We start from the raw sequence: 15,740 nt of genomic DNA, 5'->3' as shown, positions 1-15,740 counted from the left end.
GATGACTGACTGAAGAGAGGGAGGAATAAAAAGTGTGGAACCAGTGAGTTTCCAAGGAGAAAACTCATCAAATGTCAAGGTGTTAAGCTTTCTTTGCTGCCAGACAGCAGACCCCAACCAGGATAATGCATGACCCTGAGAGGAGTAGATTCTAGGCAGCCTCTTGTCATCACTGAAGAAAATTCAACAGTCCCACTAGTACTAGTAGAAGTAGTTAGCATTTACATAGCACTGAAAGGTCTGCAAAGTGCTTTCTCTATTCTCTCATTTGAACAGGCATGTTTTCACAACCTGTTTAGCACTTCCCCTAATTTGGAGCAGGGGGTAAGGTGTTGAAGTGGGGAAGTATCACAATAGAATCAAATGCCCGAATCCTTTGTAAAAAAAGAAAGAAGGCAATAGCTTCAGATGTAGCAGTCCACTTATTATTATTCCAGCAGAGAGAATACTTTTGCTTCCCTCAAATAGAAAACAATGTACAGGGTGTCCTGGAGCAGAATGGTTTTCAGCCTTCTGGGTGGAATGAAACCCAAACCTTATTAGAGAATTAGAGTCCTTCCCTCTCTTAAACCAGCTCAAGTTCTCTAGTTACAGAGAATGTTCCTCACTTTTTCATGTTCTGCTTTATGAGTTCTTGGTCATTTAAAAAATCTCTTCAAGGGTTCCTGATTTTTACATTTTTTTCTGCTACTAGTCATGGGGGGGGCTACTTCTTCCTGTGTAGGGTCAAAAGAGGAATTTTGGAGAGAGCTCAGAGGCTCTAAGAGGCCCTGAAAAATAAAGGGCTTTCCAGGAATTGGTCCCTTGAAGCAACCCATTTCACTTTAGGATCATTCTAATGATTAGAAAGTTTTTCTTGCCATCGACCCTAAATTTCAGTCTGTGCAACAACTTCCATTCACAGAAGGAAAACAAAACTAATATTTCTGCCACCAAACTTTCCAATTCCTGAGAAACTCTGTGAACACAATCTATTTAGGTATATCCCAATTGATGTTCTAGAATTTATAATATAGAAATATATGGAATACTCTGTATCATATACATGTAATAGGTTCAGTATATATGTATAATATGCCTTCTATAATATAATATCAGCATTCTATAATTCTCCAAAGCAAATAGAGGGAAAATGTCTAATTTACACATCTAGATAGAAAGTCACTAGATCTCAGTATGTGGAGGCAGATAGAAAATCCCCAAACTTGTCTATGGAGTCCCTGAGAGCAGAACTGAGTCTATGGAGTCCCCACTCAGCAGAACTGAGTGACTAGGTCTTACGTTGAATGTGTTGGCTCAGTGGATAAAGTAGCAGGCCTGGAGATGGCAAGTCCTGGCTTCAAATCTTCCCTCAGACACTTCCTAGCTGTGTGACCTAAGCCCATTTGCCTAGCCCTTGTCAGTCTTCTGCCTTGGACCTGACACTTAGTATTGATTCTAAGACAGAAGGTAAAAAAAGAACCAGACTGGATGGGTTTGGGGAAAACCCCAACTGTTGCCTTCCTGGCATGTGGCTCCAATGACCTGCTGACATCTCTAACCGACTCAAAAGGAATATGAAGATGAGGCACCTTTTACACTTGACAGGAAGAAATATTACCTGGTTTCGTAACGTATTCATTTGTGCATCTTCCACTTGAGAACATGCCTGTTTCAGGGCTTCCTGGGAAGCCAGATCTCCTTTGTCATCTTCTTCTAATTTCTTTTTTCTTGGTCTGTAAGAATAAACAGAACACTGAAGTCAAGCTCAGTTAAAACGCTGCCCTGCCGCGGTAAGAAGACATGATTTGGGAGCCCTTCACTTCAGTTATTCTCTACTTGGGGGGAGAAAAGGAAGCTAAAAAGAGTTCTGAAGGTCTTACAATTCCAATCTGACAGTATGATGTTATAGCAGTCTCACTAAGGAGCTCGGGGCTCCTTGCAAACAGTTCTATTCTGGGGGCAGCTGGGTGGTTCAGTGGATGGAGAGTCAGGCCTAGAAGGGGGAAGAGTTTAAAAAAGGCATATTGGGAGGTAGGTCTTTTTCCTTAAGGCGGCTTCCTCATCCAATATTCCCCAAAGGACCTCTGGCTTCACCTTTCCATTTCAGAAAGAGCCCTAGCTTCCCGGGATGGGATCCTAATGCATATGCTGTGCCAGTGGATTCGAAAAGGTTTCCTGTTTGTGCCTTTGTGATTTCTTGTCATCATTGAGCTCTATCAGTGAGCTGGGGAAGAATTCAAATCCCCCCAATCGCCAGCAACCTCATTTGTTACTCCTGTTCAGTGGATAGAAAGGGAGGCGGTCCCTAAGTTGGATCTCCAGTTACTTTGTGACTTGACCGCTTGCGAGGGGCAGGGGAGGGGAGGGACTGCGCCCCCTCCCCCCCATCCCCAGTCCTCGGGGTCCAATAGGCAGCTCAGTATCATCCAACCTAAGCCGGACCACTTGGAGACTCTTCTTCGCCATTGCAGTGGCAGGCTCGGCCTCGGATCAGCGGGGTGGATCCGTGGAGCTGGCCGCCTCTTGCCATACTCCGGGCAAATGCTGACCAAGTAGGAAGTGCCGACCCACAGGGGCTGGGATCCACTAGAGAAAGGGGACAGCCCGAGGGCTTCCGGCTCTCATCCAGTCACAAGAGAAGCCCTTTGTGGGCGGCCCCATTCACAAGCATTTGTTCCATGGAAGCCTGATGGGGAAGGTCCTTCGTTCTCTGCCCCACGGAGGACACCAGGCTCCCCAAGGAGCTGTCCCTGGGAGAGGAGGATGTCAGAGACCATATTCGGGGACAACTTGACCTGAAACAAGATTTAAGATCCTAGGGAAACTGAACAAACAAGTTACCTCCCAGGCGTCGCCAAGACCAACAGCCACAAAACATAACAATAACCATTCTTCATGTTCCCTCCTGGTACAAACAGTCTTTAGTTACCACCAACACCCCCCCTTTACCTCAAGCATATATATTCTACCTTACACCTGCAATAAACGGAGCCTTGACACTACCAGATTGACTCTGTCTCTCTATTGCGTGCTTGGTCTCCCCCTCTCTCCCCCATGGGTTCTTTTTAGGTGGCTGCTCCCCGAACCCCACCGTTGAAGTCCGGCAGGCCCGGATAGATGGCGCCTCAACGTGTTGGGATTTGAGTAAGACAGCTTACCGGACGACTGAGAAACAGATTCCGCGGACAAAGTAAACGGTAGAGGCTGAACTGACAGCCTTGAGATAAGGGTAAGTCGTCCCATCCCCCATAGGCATAAGAAGTTGAGAGTAATTACCCCAGAGTGACTGTATGTGACTGTGTGTAATAATTGTGTGAATGAGATGGGGAAGACACTCTCAAAGGAAACTCTATTTGTTAAAGAATTAAAAAATAGTCTCAGGGAGAGAGGTATTAGGGTAAAACAGAAAAATTTATTTAAGTTCTTCTGCTTCATAGAGGAACATTGCCCCTGGCTCATTCTACATGGCCCGGGAATTCACCCCCTTACTTGGAACAAAGTGGGTAAAGAATTGAATAGCCTAATAAAATCAGGCCAAGAGATCTCCGATGAATATTTTTCTTACTACGGACTAATCCGTGATATTCTTAAAGAAGCCGACACCAATAAACAGGTGTCCCACCTCCTTAGCTTAGCTGAAGAGGCTATCTTAGACCATAAAACAAAAATTGAGAAGGAGGAAATACCACCAGAAAAAGACAAACGCCCTCCTTCCCTCTTAGATGAACCAATTGAAAATTCCTCCCTTAGGGAACCGCTTGTCCCTTCCAAACCCCACCTTTATCCTGTTCTATATACAAACCCCGAATCAGAAAACATACTTAAACCCAATTATCAGACAGAGCTAGAAGAAGAGGCCGCCCGCTATCAGGACAGCAATCGCCTGGAAAACAGGCCCCCCCCCTGCAGTATAAAAACAAATCTTTCCCGCACGATCTCTGTGGCAGCCTCACTCCTCCTAATTTTTCCGTACTTCCTGGTTCTGAGAATCTTAAAGAGGCCACAAAACAACTCAGCCAGCAAGTTACTGAACTTAAAAATTTCCTAGGACTTCAAAAGGAGGTGCATACATTAACTAACCAATTACATGAGCTGCAAATAGATATTTTTCGGCCTCTGATCCCTAAGTCCAAGCCACCTCGATTAAAAGATAAGACCGCTCTTGCCTTCCCGGTTGTTACTAGGCAACAACAAGCCGCTCAGATTCTACCCGAGGACATCTCCCTCCCTCCTTCTGCTGAATCCTCTGACTCTGAAGGAGCAGAAGGAGATGATACAGAGGGAAAAAACCCTAGTGGGGCTGATATTTCAACCTTACAACAGTCCGGTAACCCTATCTATAAAAAGTTAAAATTCAAACACATTAAAGACCTCCATTCAGCTGTTAAAAATTATGGCCTTACCGCTCCTTTTACACTCTCCATTCTGGAGGGGCTTGGAGGAGAAGGACACATGCTCCCCTCCGAATGGTCCAAAGTAGTACAGTCCGTCCTCTCCAGGGGACAATTTTTAATTTGGAAGGCAGAATTCCTTGAAAGGGCAGAAAATCAGGCTAAACTTAACTTGAAAAATGCCCAGACAGCCACTTGGACGGTTGACAAAATCGTCGGCCGTGACCGCTTTGCATCAGAAAGCCAGCAAATGAAATTAACCCCTGGCTTGCTCATGCAAACTGCACAAGCTGCTGTGGCTGCTTGGCGGGCAGTTCCTGCTGCTGGGTCAGTCACAGCACCCCTCTCAAAAATTCTCCAGGGACCCAATGAGCCATACGCTCAATTTGTTGCAAAACTTTTAGAAACTGCTGAAAGGGTCTTGGGCCAAGATGGAGCAGATAACCCGATGGTGAGACATTTGGCAATCGAAAATGCTAATTCTGCCTGTAAGGCTGCCCTAAGAGGAAAAGCAAGAGATCTTGATCTAGATGGAATGATCCGCTTATGCAATGATATTGACGCTTATGACCACAAAATAAACAAGTCCATCTCCCTAGCCATAGGGGCAGCCATCCAGGCTTCTCGCCTCAACACCCCCCCCCCCCCCGCAATTGCTTTAAATGCGGACAACTTGGTCATTTTGCACGTCAATGCCCTTCTGGACAAAATCCTAGGCAGGCACCCGCACCAATAATAGCCCCTCACAAACCACCGCCTAGCATTTGCCCAAAGTGTAGGAAGGGCCGGCACTGGGCCCGAGACTGCCGATCCAGAACCACCTTTAATGGGCAGATATTTCCCCCGGTACAGGGAAATGGGGTGCGGGGCTCCTTCGGGAGCCCCTGTCCAGCTCCCTTACTCGAGCCACAGCAGGTAGCGCAGGCTTGGACCTCTGTGCCTCCACCACCAGAATACTGACACCAGAGGAGGGCCCAATAATCCTCCCTACTGGTAAATTCGGACCACCACCCCCTGGTATGTTTTTCTTGGTCATAGGTAGAGCACTCACCACCCTGCAAGGTGTTGTAGTACATCCCACCCTTGTTGATAATGATTACACAGGGGAAATAAAAATCATCATAGAATCTCCACATGGCCCTGTTACCATCCCTGCAGGCAAACGCTTAGCCCAAGCCCTCCCCCTCCCCATGATTGGCAATTTTCCAGCGGTAGCCTACACATGGGGCCCCTCCTCCCCAGGCTCCTCCAATATTTACTGGGTGCAGCAACTTACTGAGTCCCGACCCACACTCAAGTTGAAAATCGAAGGGAAAACCTTCACTGGATTACTAGATACAGGAGCGGATTCCACTGTTATTTCTCAGGCTCACTGGCCCCGCTCCTGGCCCCTTCAACCTTCATCTACCCATCTATCAGGAATAGGCCAAGTCCAAGACACCCTTCAGAGCTCTAAGATCCTTACTTGGCAAGATACTGAGGGCAATAGAGGCACCACACGCCCATATGTAGTTGCAGGGCTTCCAGTCAATCTCTGGGGCAGAGACATCCTAGCCCAAATGAGACTTCTCATGGTTAGCCCTAGTGACCCTGTCACCACCATGATGTTAAAATCTGGATACCTTCCAGGAAAGGGCCTTGGAAAAAGGGAACAAGGCCTCCCCCACCCCATTTCCCTTCGACCCCATAAGGACAGGAAAGGTCTGGGGTTGCAAAGTTTTTGTTCTTAACTTCCTCACTCTGGATGAGGAGGGACGCTCCGCTGCTGATCGCCACTGGCATCCGCACACCACATCTGATCTGGCAAAAGTCCTTTGGCGAGACCCACTTACAGGCCTTTGGCAAGGCCCTGACCCTGTCCTCACTTGGGGAAAAGGCTCAGCTTGTATCTTTGATGCCAAAGCAAACAACGCCCGCTGGGTCCCTTCTCAATTAATCAAAACCACAAATATTCCCTCCCCTTAATCACCTTCCAGGGACCATCCCTGAGAAAATCTTCTGTTCTCTTTCAGCTACTTCACAATGGAACAGATGGCGACAGTTCTGACAGTAACCCTCATCTGTATCCTGCTACCAGCCACCAGATCAGGAAGTCCACACATCCCCGTTCATCAAGTATGGGAGATTGTCAATCCAGTGAACCAAGCCGTTCTTGCCTCTGTCTCCAGTTCCCAGTGGCCGCGCCTTACATGGTTCCCCCAACTGACCATCGACCTTTGTGTCCTCGGTATCCCATACCAGTCATCAATGCACTATTGCGCCCCAAATGTGCCTGGCCTCCCGATTAAGGACTATTGGACCCAATATACCCAATACCCTCTATACGGCTGCCCTGGGTTCGGCCAGCCAGACTACTGTGGGGGTCAGTCAGATGGATTCTGTGCCACATGGGGCTGTGTGACTTTTGGCACTGCTTATTGGATCACCAACAAAGATTTGATTACCATCGCCCGAAATCCCTCCCGCCCTCAGACCTGCTCCTTTAATCCACCCAATTGTAATCCCCTTATTATCAAATTCACCAACAAGGGCAAAACGGATCCCCGTTGGACGGAAGGACTCACCTGGGGACTGCGCCTTTATAAAAGGGGCCCCGATGATGTCCTTCTCTTCACACTCCAACTGCGCATGACCCCTATTACCAACTCTATGGGTCCTAATTTTGTTCTCACTGACCAACACCGCCCTTCATATCAGTTCCCCCAGCCCTCCCGACCCCTCTCCCCCACCCAATTCCCCTCCCTTACACTCCCACCTACCCCTATTCCCAAAGTACCTCCTGGTACCACTGATAGACTCCTCAAACTCATTGAGAGCTCCTATTTGGTTTTGAATGCTACTGCCCCAAACCTTACAATCAGTTGTTGGCTATGTCTCCACTCGCAGCCCCCATACTATGAAGGAATCGCCTTTACCGATCACCCTTACAACACCTCTGCCCCTTCCCCTCGATGCGCCCGGTTCCCCCACCACTTCACCCTTGCCGAAGTCTCCGGAAAAGGCCTTTGCATAGGTCACCCCCCTTCCTCTCACTCCCATCTTTGTAATGTTACCCTTCCCATCTCCCACTCCCCTTATTATCTAGAGGCCCCCAATAACACCTTTTGGGCCTGCAACACCGGCCTCACCCCCTGCATCTCCCTTCAGGTCTTTAATACCTCCTCAGAATTCTGTGTACTTATACAATTATGGCCCAGAATTACTTATCACACAGACACCGCTTTAGAAAAAATTTTGTCTCCGTTCCCTCGGATTGTACGGGAACCCCTCTCTACTATTGCCATCATTCTAGGTATTGGTGGTCTTGCTGCCGGCATTGGTACCGGCACCACCGCTTACCTACAGACCCAACACCTTACAGCCTTACATGCTGATATGACAACTGACATTGAGATCCTACAAAAGTCTGTCTCTGCTTTAGCAAATTCTCTATCCTCCCTCTCAGAAGTTGTACTGCAGAACAGACGTGGCCTCGACCTACTTTTTTTAAAAGAAGGGGGATTATGTGTAGCCATTAAAGAAGAATGTTGCTTTTATGCTGACCACACAGGCATGGTCAGAGAATCAATGGCAAAATTAAGAGAACGCCTAGCCCTTAGAAAAAAGGAGGCCGAGGCCCAAGAAGGATGGTACAACAATCTTTTAAGAAAACCCCTTGGCTCTCTACCCTAATTCCCACAATAATAGCTCCCTTTATTATCATCCTCCTAATCCTCACCTTTGGCCCTTGGGCTTTCCAACGCCTGACTGGATTTATTAAATCAAACATTGACTCAGCCCTTACTAAGTTCCCTACGGTCCAATACCATCGTATCGAAATAACAGATACTGACCGACCACACATTCCTACTGATCGTCTCCAATTTACTAGCAGGGCGGTAACCCAATGACGGGAATAGCACAGGTCCTTGACCCTTGATGGTCAAGCAACTCCCCCTGTGTAGCCTAAGACAGGGGCCGTCGCTGCGGTCCTGACTTAAAACCTACCCTCTATAAAAAAGAAAGGGGGAATTGTCAGAGACCATATTCGGGGACAACTTGACCTGAAACAAGATTTAAGATCCTAGGGAAACTGAACAAACAAGTTACCTCCCAGGCGTCGCCAAGACCAACAGCCACAAAACATAACAATAACCATTCTTCATGTTCCCTCCTGGTACAAGCAGTCTTTAGTCACCACCACCACCCCCCCTTTACCTCAAGCATATATATTCTACCTTACACCTGCAATAAACGGAGCCTTGACACTACCAGATTGACTCTGTCTCTCTATTGCGTGCTTGGTCTCCCCCTCTCTCCCCCTATGGGTTCTTTTTAGGTGGCTGCTCCCCGAACCCCACCGTTGAAGTCCGGCAGGCCCGGATAGGAGGAGAGCAGAGGGCGCAGCGGAAGGCCACCGGCACAGGGCCGAGACGGCCAAGTCCAGGGCACGCTTGGCAGGAAAGAGCAGAGCGCAGCTTCACTGGAGCCGAGGTGGTGGAAGCGGGACTAATAGGATGGGTGTGGAAAGGCAGGCAGGCAGGGGGCTGCCATAGGGTGCGGGGCCTGGAATGCCACGTCAAGGAATCCTGGCGCGTCTAGCTCCAATGCCTATCCTTCCTGGAATCATCCTCAGGCCGCAAAGTCACAAGAGACCTTCTCTACTCCCGTCTCTGATCCGGTTTTCTCCGCACTTGCCCCATTCTTGTCCGCCCCAAAGGGATTTGGGTCCCTGCACTTGCTTTTCTTCCAGAGGGTTTCACCTTCTGGGCAGGAAGTGCCCCTCTTCACCTCTGCAGCTTCCTTTACGGGCAGCAGCGCGGGCTTTCAGAGACAGCCAATGGCTAGGAGCTGCTTTCTGGCGGAACACAGGAGTGCAGAGTACAGGAAAGCCATTGGGCTCAGAACAGGGGACCTGGACAAAGCACTCAGCGGACAAACGGCCTATTGGGCGGGGGAGCGCTGCAGCAGAAGGGGACCGACATCTACCTTTCTCAGCTGTAGGGCAGAAGGCTGCTTTTTCAGCCCGAATTTACTGAGGAAAATGGAAACGACCCAATTCCTTCTTCACTGACAATGGCACCTACTGCACTTTTCTAAGTATTCCTGTGCGAAAGGAATTTGTTCTTAGGGCTGCACAAAATCAAACTCAATCACTGTTTAAGTGAGGTTCCTTTGAACCGCTTTGGGGAAAAGTCTTCTTCCTTACCTCCCGATGTCTTGCTCTACTTCTTCATTTCTCTTCCTTTGGTCGTCTAGACTTGCCACCAAAGATTGCTTCAACTCAACGAGCGTCTTTCCTTTCCCCCGTTCAGGATCAAGCTTTGAAAAGGACAATAATACAGGAAATGACTTGGTATTTTAGCCATGGAAGCTTTCCGTTGACTCCAGATCCAATTGTAAATATCAGCTTAGTAAGAATGTCTCATCATTTTAAGCCCAGGATGGAGATTCGAAAAATGAGTCGATTTGACTTAAAATGATGGAGCTTTCTTCTGATTTTACAATGAACACGTTTTTGTAAATTCACATGAATGGAAGTTCTCATTTTGTTTCAATATGGCTATTGCTATAACAGTCTTCATGAACTAAAAAAAAAAAAGGATTTAAATGAATAGGTAAGCATGGAACGGAATGTGCCAACCTATCTTGGAGAAACACTGGCCTTTTCTCTGCTCCTATGGCCAGTTCCCATTCCCCTTGCACACTTGGCCCATACTCCAAGCATTTCTGTGTTGACATGTGTATATACACTTTCTTATGGTAGGCTATAAAACTGTTCTCCAAATCTCTTTGCATTTGCAACCTGCAGAAATTAACATTTCCCATTTTCCTTCAGTGGCATGTTTGCTCTAGATTATAAACCAGGTAAGTGGCTTGTCCTCCCTTTCAACTTCCCATCAAGTTTTCAGCCTCTCCTCCCATCTCTTGTTGACTTTTGCATCTTAAAAGGAAATAAAGAATGCTCCTCCTGCTGAATTCTGCTGCCCCTTCTAGATTCATTCCTGTTTCTACTCCTTGCTTCCAAATGTCTCCAATGAATGAGTATCCCATAGCTACCATTTCCTTATCTCTTATTCCCGTTTCTTTCACCTATTTATTGTTAACTGTTGGCTTCTTGATTTATTCACTTGGAACCTCTGGTTTAATTGGCACAGTGAACTCTGAGAAAAAAATTCCATCGATGCAAAAAAGCACCCCATCCTGGAGTTTAGAATCTGGAACCCTAAGAGTTTTACAGTCAAGTTAAGAGGCTTATCCAGGAACAGAAGCCTATGCAAATCAGGCTTGGGATTTGAACTCTTCTGTTTCTCACTCTGAGGCTGGTTATCTATTCATATAACAATAGTGTTTCTCTTTAGTTCCTTGCCATCTGGATTACTTCTCTACACTCCCTGAAACTGCATTCTTAAAAGGCAGAACAGTGTATCCTCAGATCCACAGATCTTCTATTTTGGACCTTGACTTCTCCCCCAAATCCAAGATTGTTTCTCTTATCTGCTTTGTTGTTAATTATCTCTGGGAATGATTCCCTCACAGTGTTTCTCTTTCCTCTTATATCTCAGGATTACTATTCCTTAGTCCAGGCTCATTATCTCAAGTAGAGGATCATAAATAGGTTAAGACCTCATGTAATTAGAATTCTGTACCCTTGAACTACAATTCCCAGCACCACACTTTTGTCCTCTTGTCAGGTCCTTGTCTTCTGTAACAGATCAAGTTTCTGTTATTTTCTCTTTTTTCCCCCTTTTGCAGTCCAGTAATCTTGACTTTACTTAGGTCATTCTTTTGTCTTTCTATTTCCTCTACTTCCTAGTGATTATTAGTAAATTTTATAAAATATTAATGTTAATCTTACAACCTTCTTACTCTACAGAGGAGGAAAGAGGCCAGAAATATTAAGTAAACTGTACATGATTTCAGTCAAGAACCTTCTACTGGCTCTTTGTGTTCTACATTTACCCTCAAACATATCCTTACTGCAAAAGGCTGCCAATTTCATAATCATAAAACATTGTTTACATCACATTACCACACTACTCAAGACTACAAGGAGACTGCAGGGGTCTAGCGAATCAAGATTAAACTCATCTGCCAACCTTCTTTCTCTGTAAAATCTCAACTCATTCTATTTTTCCCAGCCTTGACTTCTACTTCTGTGCTTTTTTGCTCATCCTATTTTCCTGCTCTCTTGTTCTCCAATCCTCTCACCATTGATCCCTTCCCAAACCTCAAAGGCAGCTCAAAGTTCTCCTGTTCTCTAAAGCTTCTCTTGGTATCTCCCAACAGTTGATATCTTCCTTTAACCTATTCTTTGGTATTTTTGTCTGTGGCACATGATAAGCATGCCATTGAGGTTAGTGTCTCATTTTTGGGTCCCTGCCCACTTGATGACTGTAGTATCTACTGCTGATATACTGGATAGGGACAGAGTGGACACTCATAAAATGGGTTTTAAGGGTACATTTGGGAGAGATGACTTGATTAGAAAGTAATTTGCAATTTTCACATTTACAAAAAAATACACCATATAGAGCAAAAAGGGACCCTAGGGAAAATTAGTACAGCACCATCATTTCACCCATGAGGAAACAGAGGCCTGAAGATAGGAGATCATTTGTCAAAAGTGATTCGGACCACAAAGGAGAGAGCCAGGACAGCAATTCTTGAACCTGTCTCTATCTTGTTCTTGTAATGCTGGGTGATAATATTATCATGAAGTTTGTGTTTTTCAGACTAAAAAGAAGATTTTCCACAATAGCAAAGGCACACACCTTTGGTAATTTTGAGTAATTTACTAGCTATCCCCAACCATGAATTTGTCAAATTGTGTAGTCATTTCTCTACCTTTTCATTTCAAATTACATGTCAGTAGACGATGTTAGGTTTCAGGCTTTTGGGGGTGTTCATTTGTTTTTTAATAGTTCAAGGCATGAAAAAATCTCTAAGAAAATATGTTTCATGAAGATGGAAAATCAACTCCAGTGCAGAAGTGTCTGTGTATGTATGTGTATGTAAGCCAAAGAAGCCTGAAAATAGTAACTCTTGAATCATCAGCAAATGATTTCACTTTCCAGGTTTCCTATGAAGACTTGAATGGAAAAGAAAGGATAGAAACCAAAGCGAAAAAATGAGACTTGTCTCCTGTAAACAAGGGACAAACAGGAGGCCATTTTGCAATCTGGTCCAATGAGACCTCTTCTTGTGGCTATTGAGATTTGCCCATGTAAGCACCTTCATTATTTTAATTTTATATAGTATGCTAATTCAGAGATATGCCCAATCAAAAAAAAACCTGATTTAGTCATCATTTGAAACCATTTCGGTGAGAAGTCCAAATCATGACAACTACTTTCAGGTCAACATTTCAACAAAACCTTTAGAAGAAGAAGAAGACTGAAGCATATCCATGATCACCACTGGAATTTCCCCCAATCATTATATGAGGTTAACACTTTTTTTACAAGACCAATGTAACTTTTTCATTTGAGATTATGAATTTTATATGGAAAAAAGCTTAACTTCTATGACAGAATGATTGCCATCATCACTGAATATAGCCGGATGTCAACTGAGATGCCAATGATTTTTAACAATTCAAAATTCTGACTGTGTTCTACTGCTTAAACAAAGGAAATCTGTCTTTAAAATGAGGAAAAGGAAACGTCAGAGCTGACTTACCCATTTAGGATCCAACAGGTTTTCCTCCATCTCTTCCATTTTGCCCAGAAGTTCTTTGGCTGTAGCTTCTAATCTGCCATTTTCCATTTCCAGCCTAGAAGAAGGAAATGTATTATCAACAATTCCACACTCTGAAGGACTTTTTCTGTTGAATGTCGTGGAACAAGTTCTGACTAGGGTTCAAGGTCTTACTTGCCAGGTTTTCTGGATGAATAGGAGGACAGAAGGGCACATTGTGGTTCTATTTTGCCAGAATAAAAACAACCTGCCCAGGAGGTAGGTAAACTGGAGCAGTTTGTGGGAAGTCAATGCAGAGCAATTTAGGAGAGAAGGAGTGAAAGTCATTGAGCCAGAAAAGGCTCAGGGAACAGGGCGCCCTGCCTCTGGGATCTGTTAGTGGAGCTAGGGCTTCCCAGAGATGGAGGGCAGGAGGGACAGCAGGCAGTCTGGGCCAATGAGAAAAGGGACAAAGTCCATGGAACGGGGGATACCAGAACCAGAACCAGAGCCAGCAGAGCTGTTGGGAAGTGACCCGGTCTGTGAAGAGATATACACCTATCTTCTGCCTTGCTGTACTTCTAGACATGTAAATCTGTTGAAATACATATGATCAACCTGCAAGATTGCTATCTAAAATGAGGGTGACTTGGGGTGGGGGGGTAGACACTGTATCCCTACATAAATGTGGACCTTCACGTCTTCTAGATTCATCTGCCATCACTGAGAGATGCCATGACTTGCCAAGGGTCGTGCAGCCATTGTCAGAAGCAGGATTTGAACCCAGGTCTTCCCAACTCCAAAATCACTCTCCCTATGAAACCATTTTACCTCCCCTGATTGTTTCCAGAGATTATGAAGCACAATGAGAACTCTGTTGGCAGGGGCAGAACGTTTTTTGTTTTACAGAAAGTCTGTCTTTTGATAAGTCTTCAGACATACCTTCTTAATCTGTAATCACGCACTATACTCATGACATTACATAATTCCTGAAAAAAAACTGTTGAGACCCACAATTGTCGGAAATTCCTGAGAGGGCCTTGTGGGGGAGGGGACGGTTTAGTGACATAGGATGTTTGCATTGGAAGAGGCAACTTGGGATGGGGAAAAGCCTTCTGCCCGGAAGCACTATTTCCCTGCAGCCCAATTCACCATCCTGGTCATTGGCAGGACTCCCAGATGGATCCCCATCTGGCCACCATCCGGATGTACAGTTCTCTGTGAGGACAGAGACCTTGTCCTTTGGGTTGTCCTTAGCCCCCAGGGAAGTGCTTAGGAAGCATTTTCTTCATTCCAGCCCCGCTGCTTTCCACGCTCTCCCAATGAATGGGAACGTTTGAGGTGAACTCCTGAGCTAAGTTCTCTTCAGAATGCTTTCTAGCCAACTGCGATCCTCGTTAGTTTGATTGACTCCACAACTAGTCGGAGCACTGACTTGTCAAAACGCTCATTGAACTCTTACTTTTGTTCACCATCTTCTAAATCATTAGTCCAGGGCTCTGCCTTCGGATGCCGTCCTTCAGATTCCCGCAGCTAGAAACAGTGCAAACAAAATGCCTTCAGGTTTGTCATTCCGTAGAGGAGAAACCACTAGGAACAAACCCTGTCCTCAGCCACTTCCCAGCTAGTCGGGGAAACCACACTGACTCAGACATTCTAGCCTCAGAATACCATGAGGCAATACCAATGCGACATTCCCTATTCATCAGCTGAAAAGTTCTCTAGTCATTCCGAGGGTTATGACATCAGGAGGAACCGTCCAGGGAAGCCTCAGGGCCAAGAAGCATCCTTTTAGAACTGAAAAGCATCTTAGAGGTGAGGGAAGCTTCTGAGGAGAGGACAGCTGCATTAGACAGGGTTGGGATAGGGAGCACAGATGGAGAAGGAAAGGCTGGAGGAATTACCTTATTGAGGGTAGGAAGATGAAAACAACATGATGAATTAGCTTGAATAAATTAGAGGAAAACCCCAAGATTACTTATCCATCTAATCGTTTTCATTCTCACCCCCCAATCGAGAGTCTTTCAAATTGAGCTTCTCCTTATAGCTTTAGGAATGAAGCCATTGGCTCTATTCCATCAACCAACAAGTGTTTATTAAATTGACCTATGCAAAGTGAATACAAATTTTCATTTCTTTAGTGAGTATTTTGGATAAAGGCAAACAAATACCTTCTACTTCACAGGGTTGTTTTAGAGATGAAATGAGATCGTGTAAGTAAAGGGCTTTTTAGCCATAGAGTGTGATAACCACCTGATCTAGTTAGTATTGTGACTTGGGAAAACACCTCATTCCTTGTGGGTGGATAGAGAAACAAACTTGTGAACCACCTGAACAGTGGCCATACCTATCTGCATTTAGGAGTACAACTAGTGGACAGGCTGTTAGTCTAGTTCTGACTCCGTTTAGATAAAAGGAAGAATGTTCGGGAAACATGTCAATACCGGTAAAAAGCCAATATGACACTGTTAACCTCATTAATCAAGGACAAATTAATTCCTGAACTTTTGCCTACATACCTTACTCTTGATTTCCTCTGTTTCCTTCTGTAGTTGTTGCTTCTTATCTTCTAAATCATGTATATAACAAAAAATAACCTCTAGGAACACTTCCAACGTGGATTGCCTTTTCAGGGCATCAGCAAGTTGCTGTTGAAGCTCCTTTATTGTGCCCTGACAAAAATATGTCCATGTCATTTCTAGTATTGAT

At 45.3% G+C, this 15,740-nt stretch overlaps 1 protein-coding gene across 2 annotated transcripts in view; it reads right to left on the bottom strand.

Moving 5' to 3' along the window:
- The window catches only part of LOC100032444 (titin homolog), a 281,885-nt gene that overhangs the window by 5,271 nt on the left and 260,874 nt on the right, over positions 1–15,740 (bottom strand). For both annotated transcript variants that reach the window (XM_056797347.1, XM_056797346.1), the window contains exons 49-53: positions 15,551–15,703; positions 14,494–14,564; positions 13,035–13,128; positions 9,562–9,674; positions 1,601–1,715 (exon numbers count right to left, since the gene is read on the bottom strand). In XM_056797347.1, coding sequence (XP_056653325.1) covers positions 1,601–1,715; positions 9,562–9,674; positions 13,035–13,128; positions 14,494–14,564; positions 15,551–15,703 — 546 coding nt within the window. The remainder of the gene's footprint in view (positions 1–1,600; positions 1,716–9,561; positions 9,675–13,034; positions 13,129–14,493; positions 14,565–15,550; positions 15,704–15,740) is intronic.

Source organism: Monodelphis domestica, chromosome 5, assembly GCF_027887165.1.
Source record: "Monodelphis domestica isolate mMonDom1 chromosome 5, mMonDom1.pri, whole genome shotgun sequence".
NCBI classification, from domain to species: Eukaryota; Metazoa; Chordata; class Mammalia; order Didelphimorphia; family Didelphidae; genus Monodelphis; species Monodelphis domestica.
The sequence above is the reverse complement of the archived record's forward strand: the minus strand, read 5'-3'. Positions and strand labels throughout refer to the sequence as shown.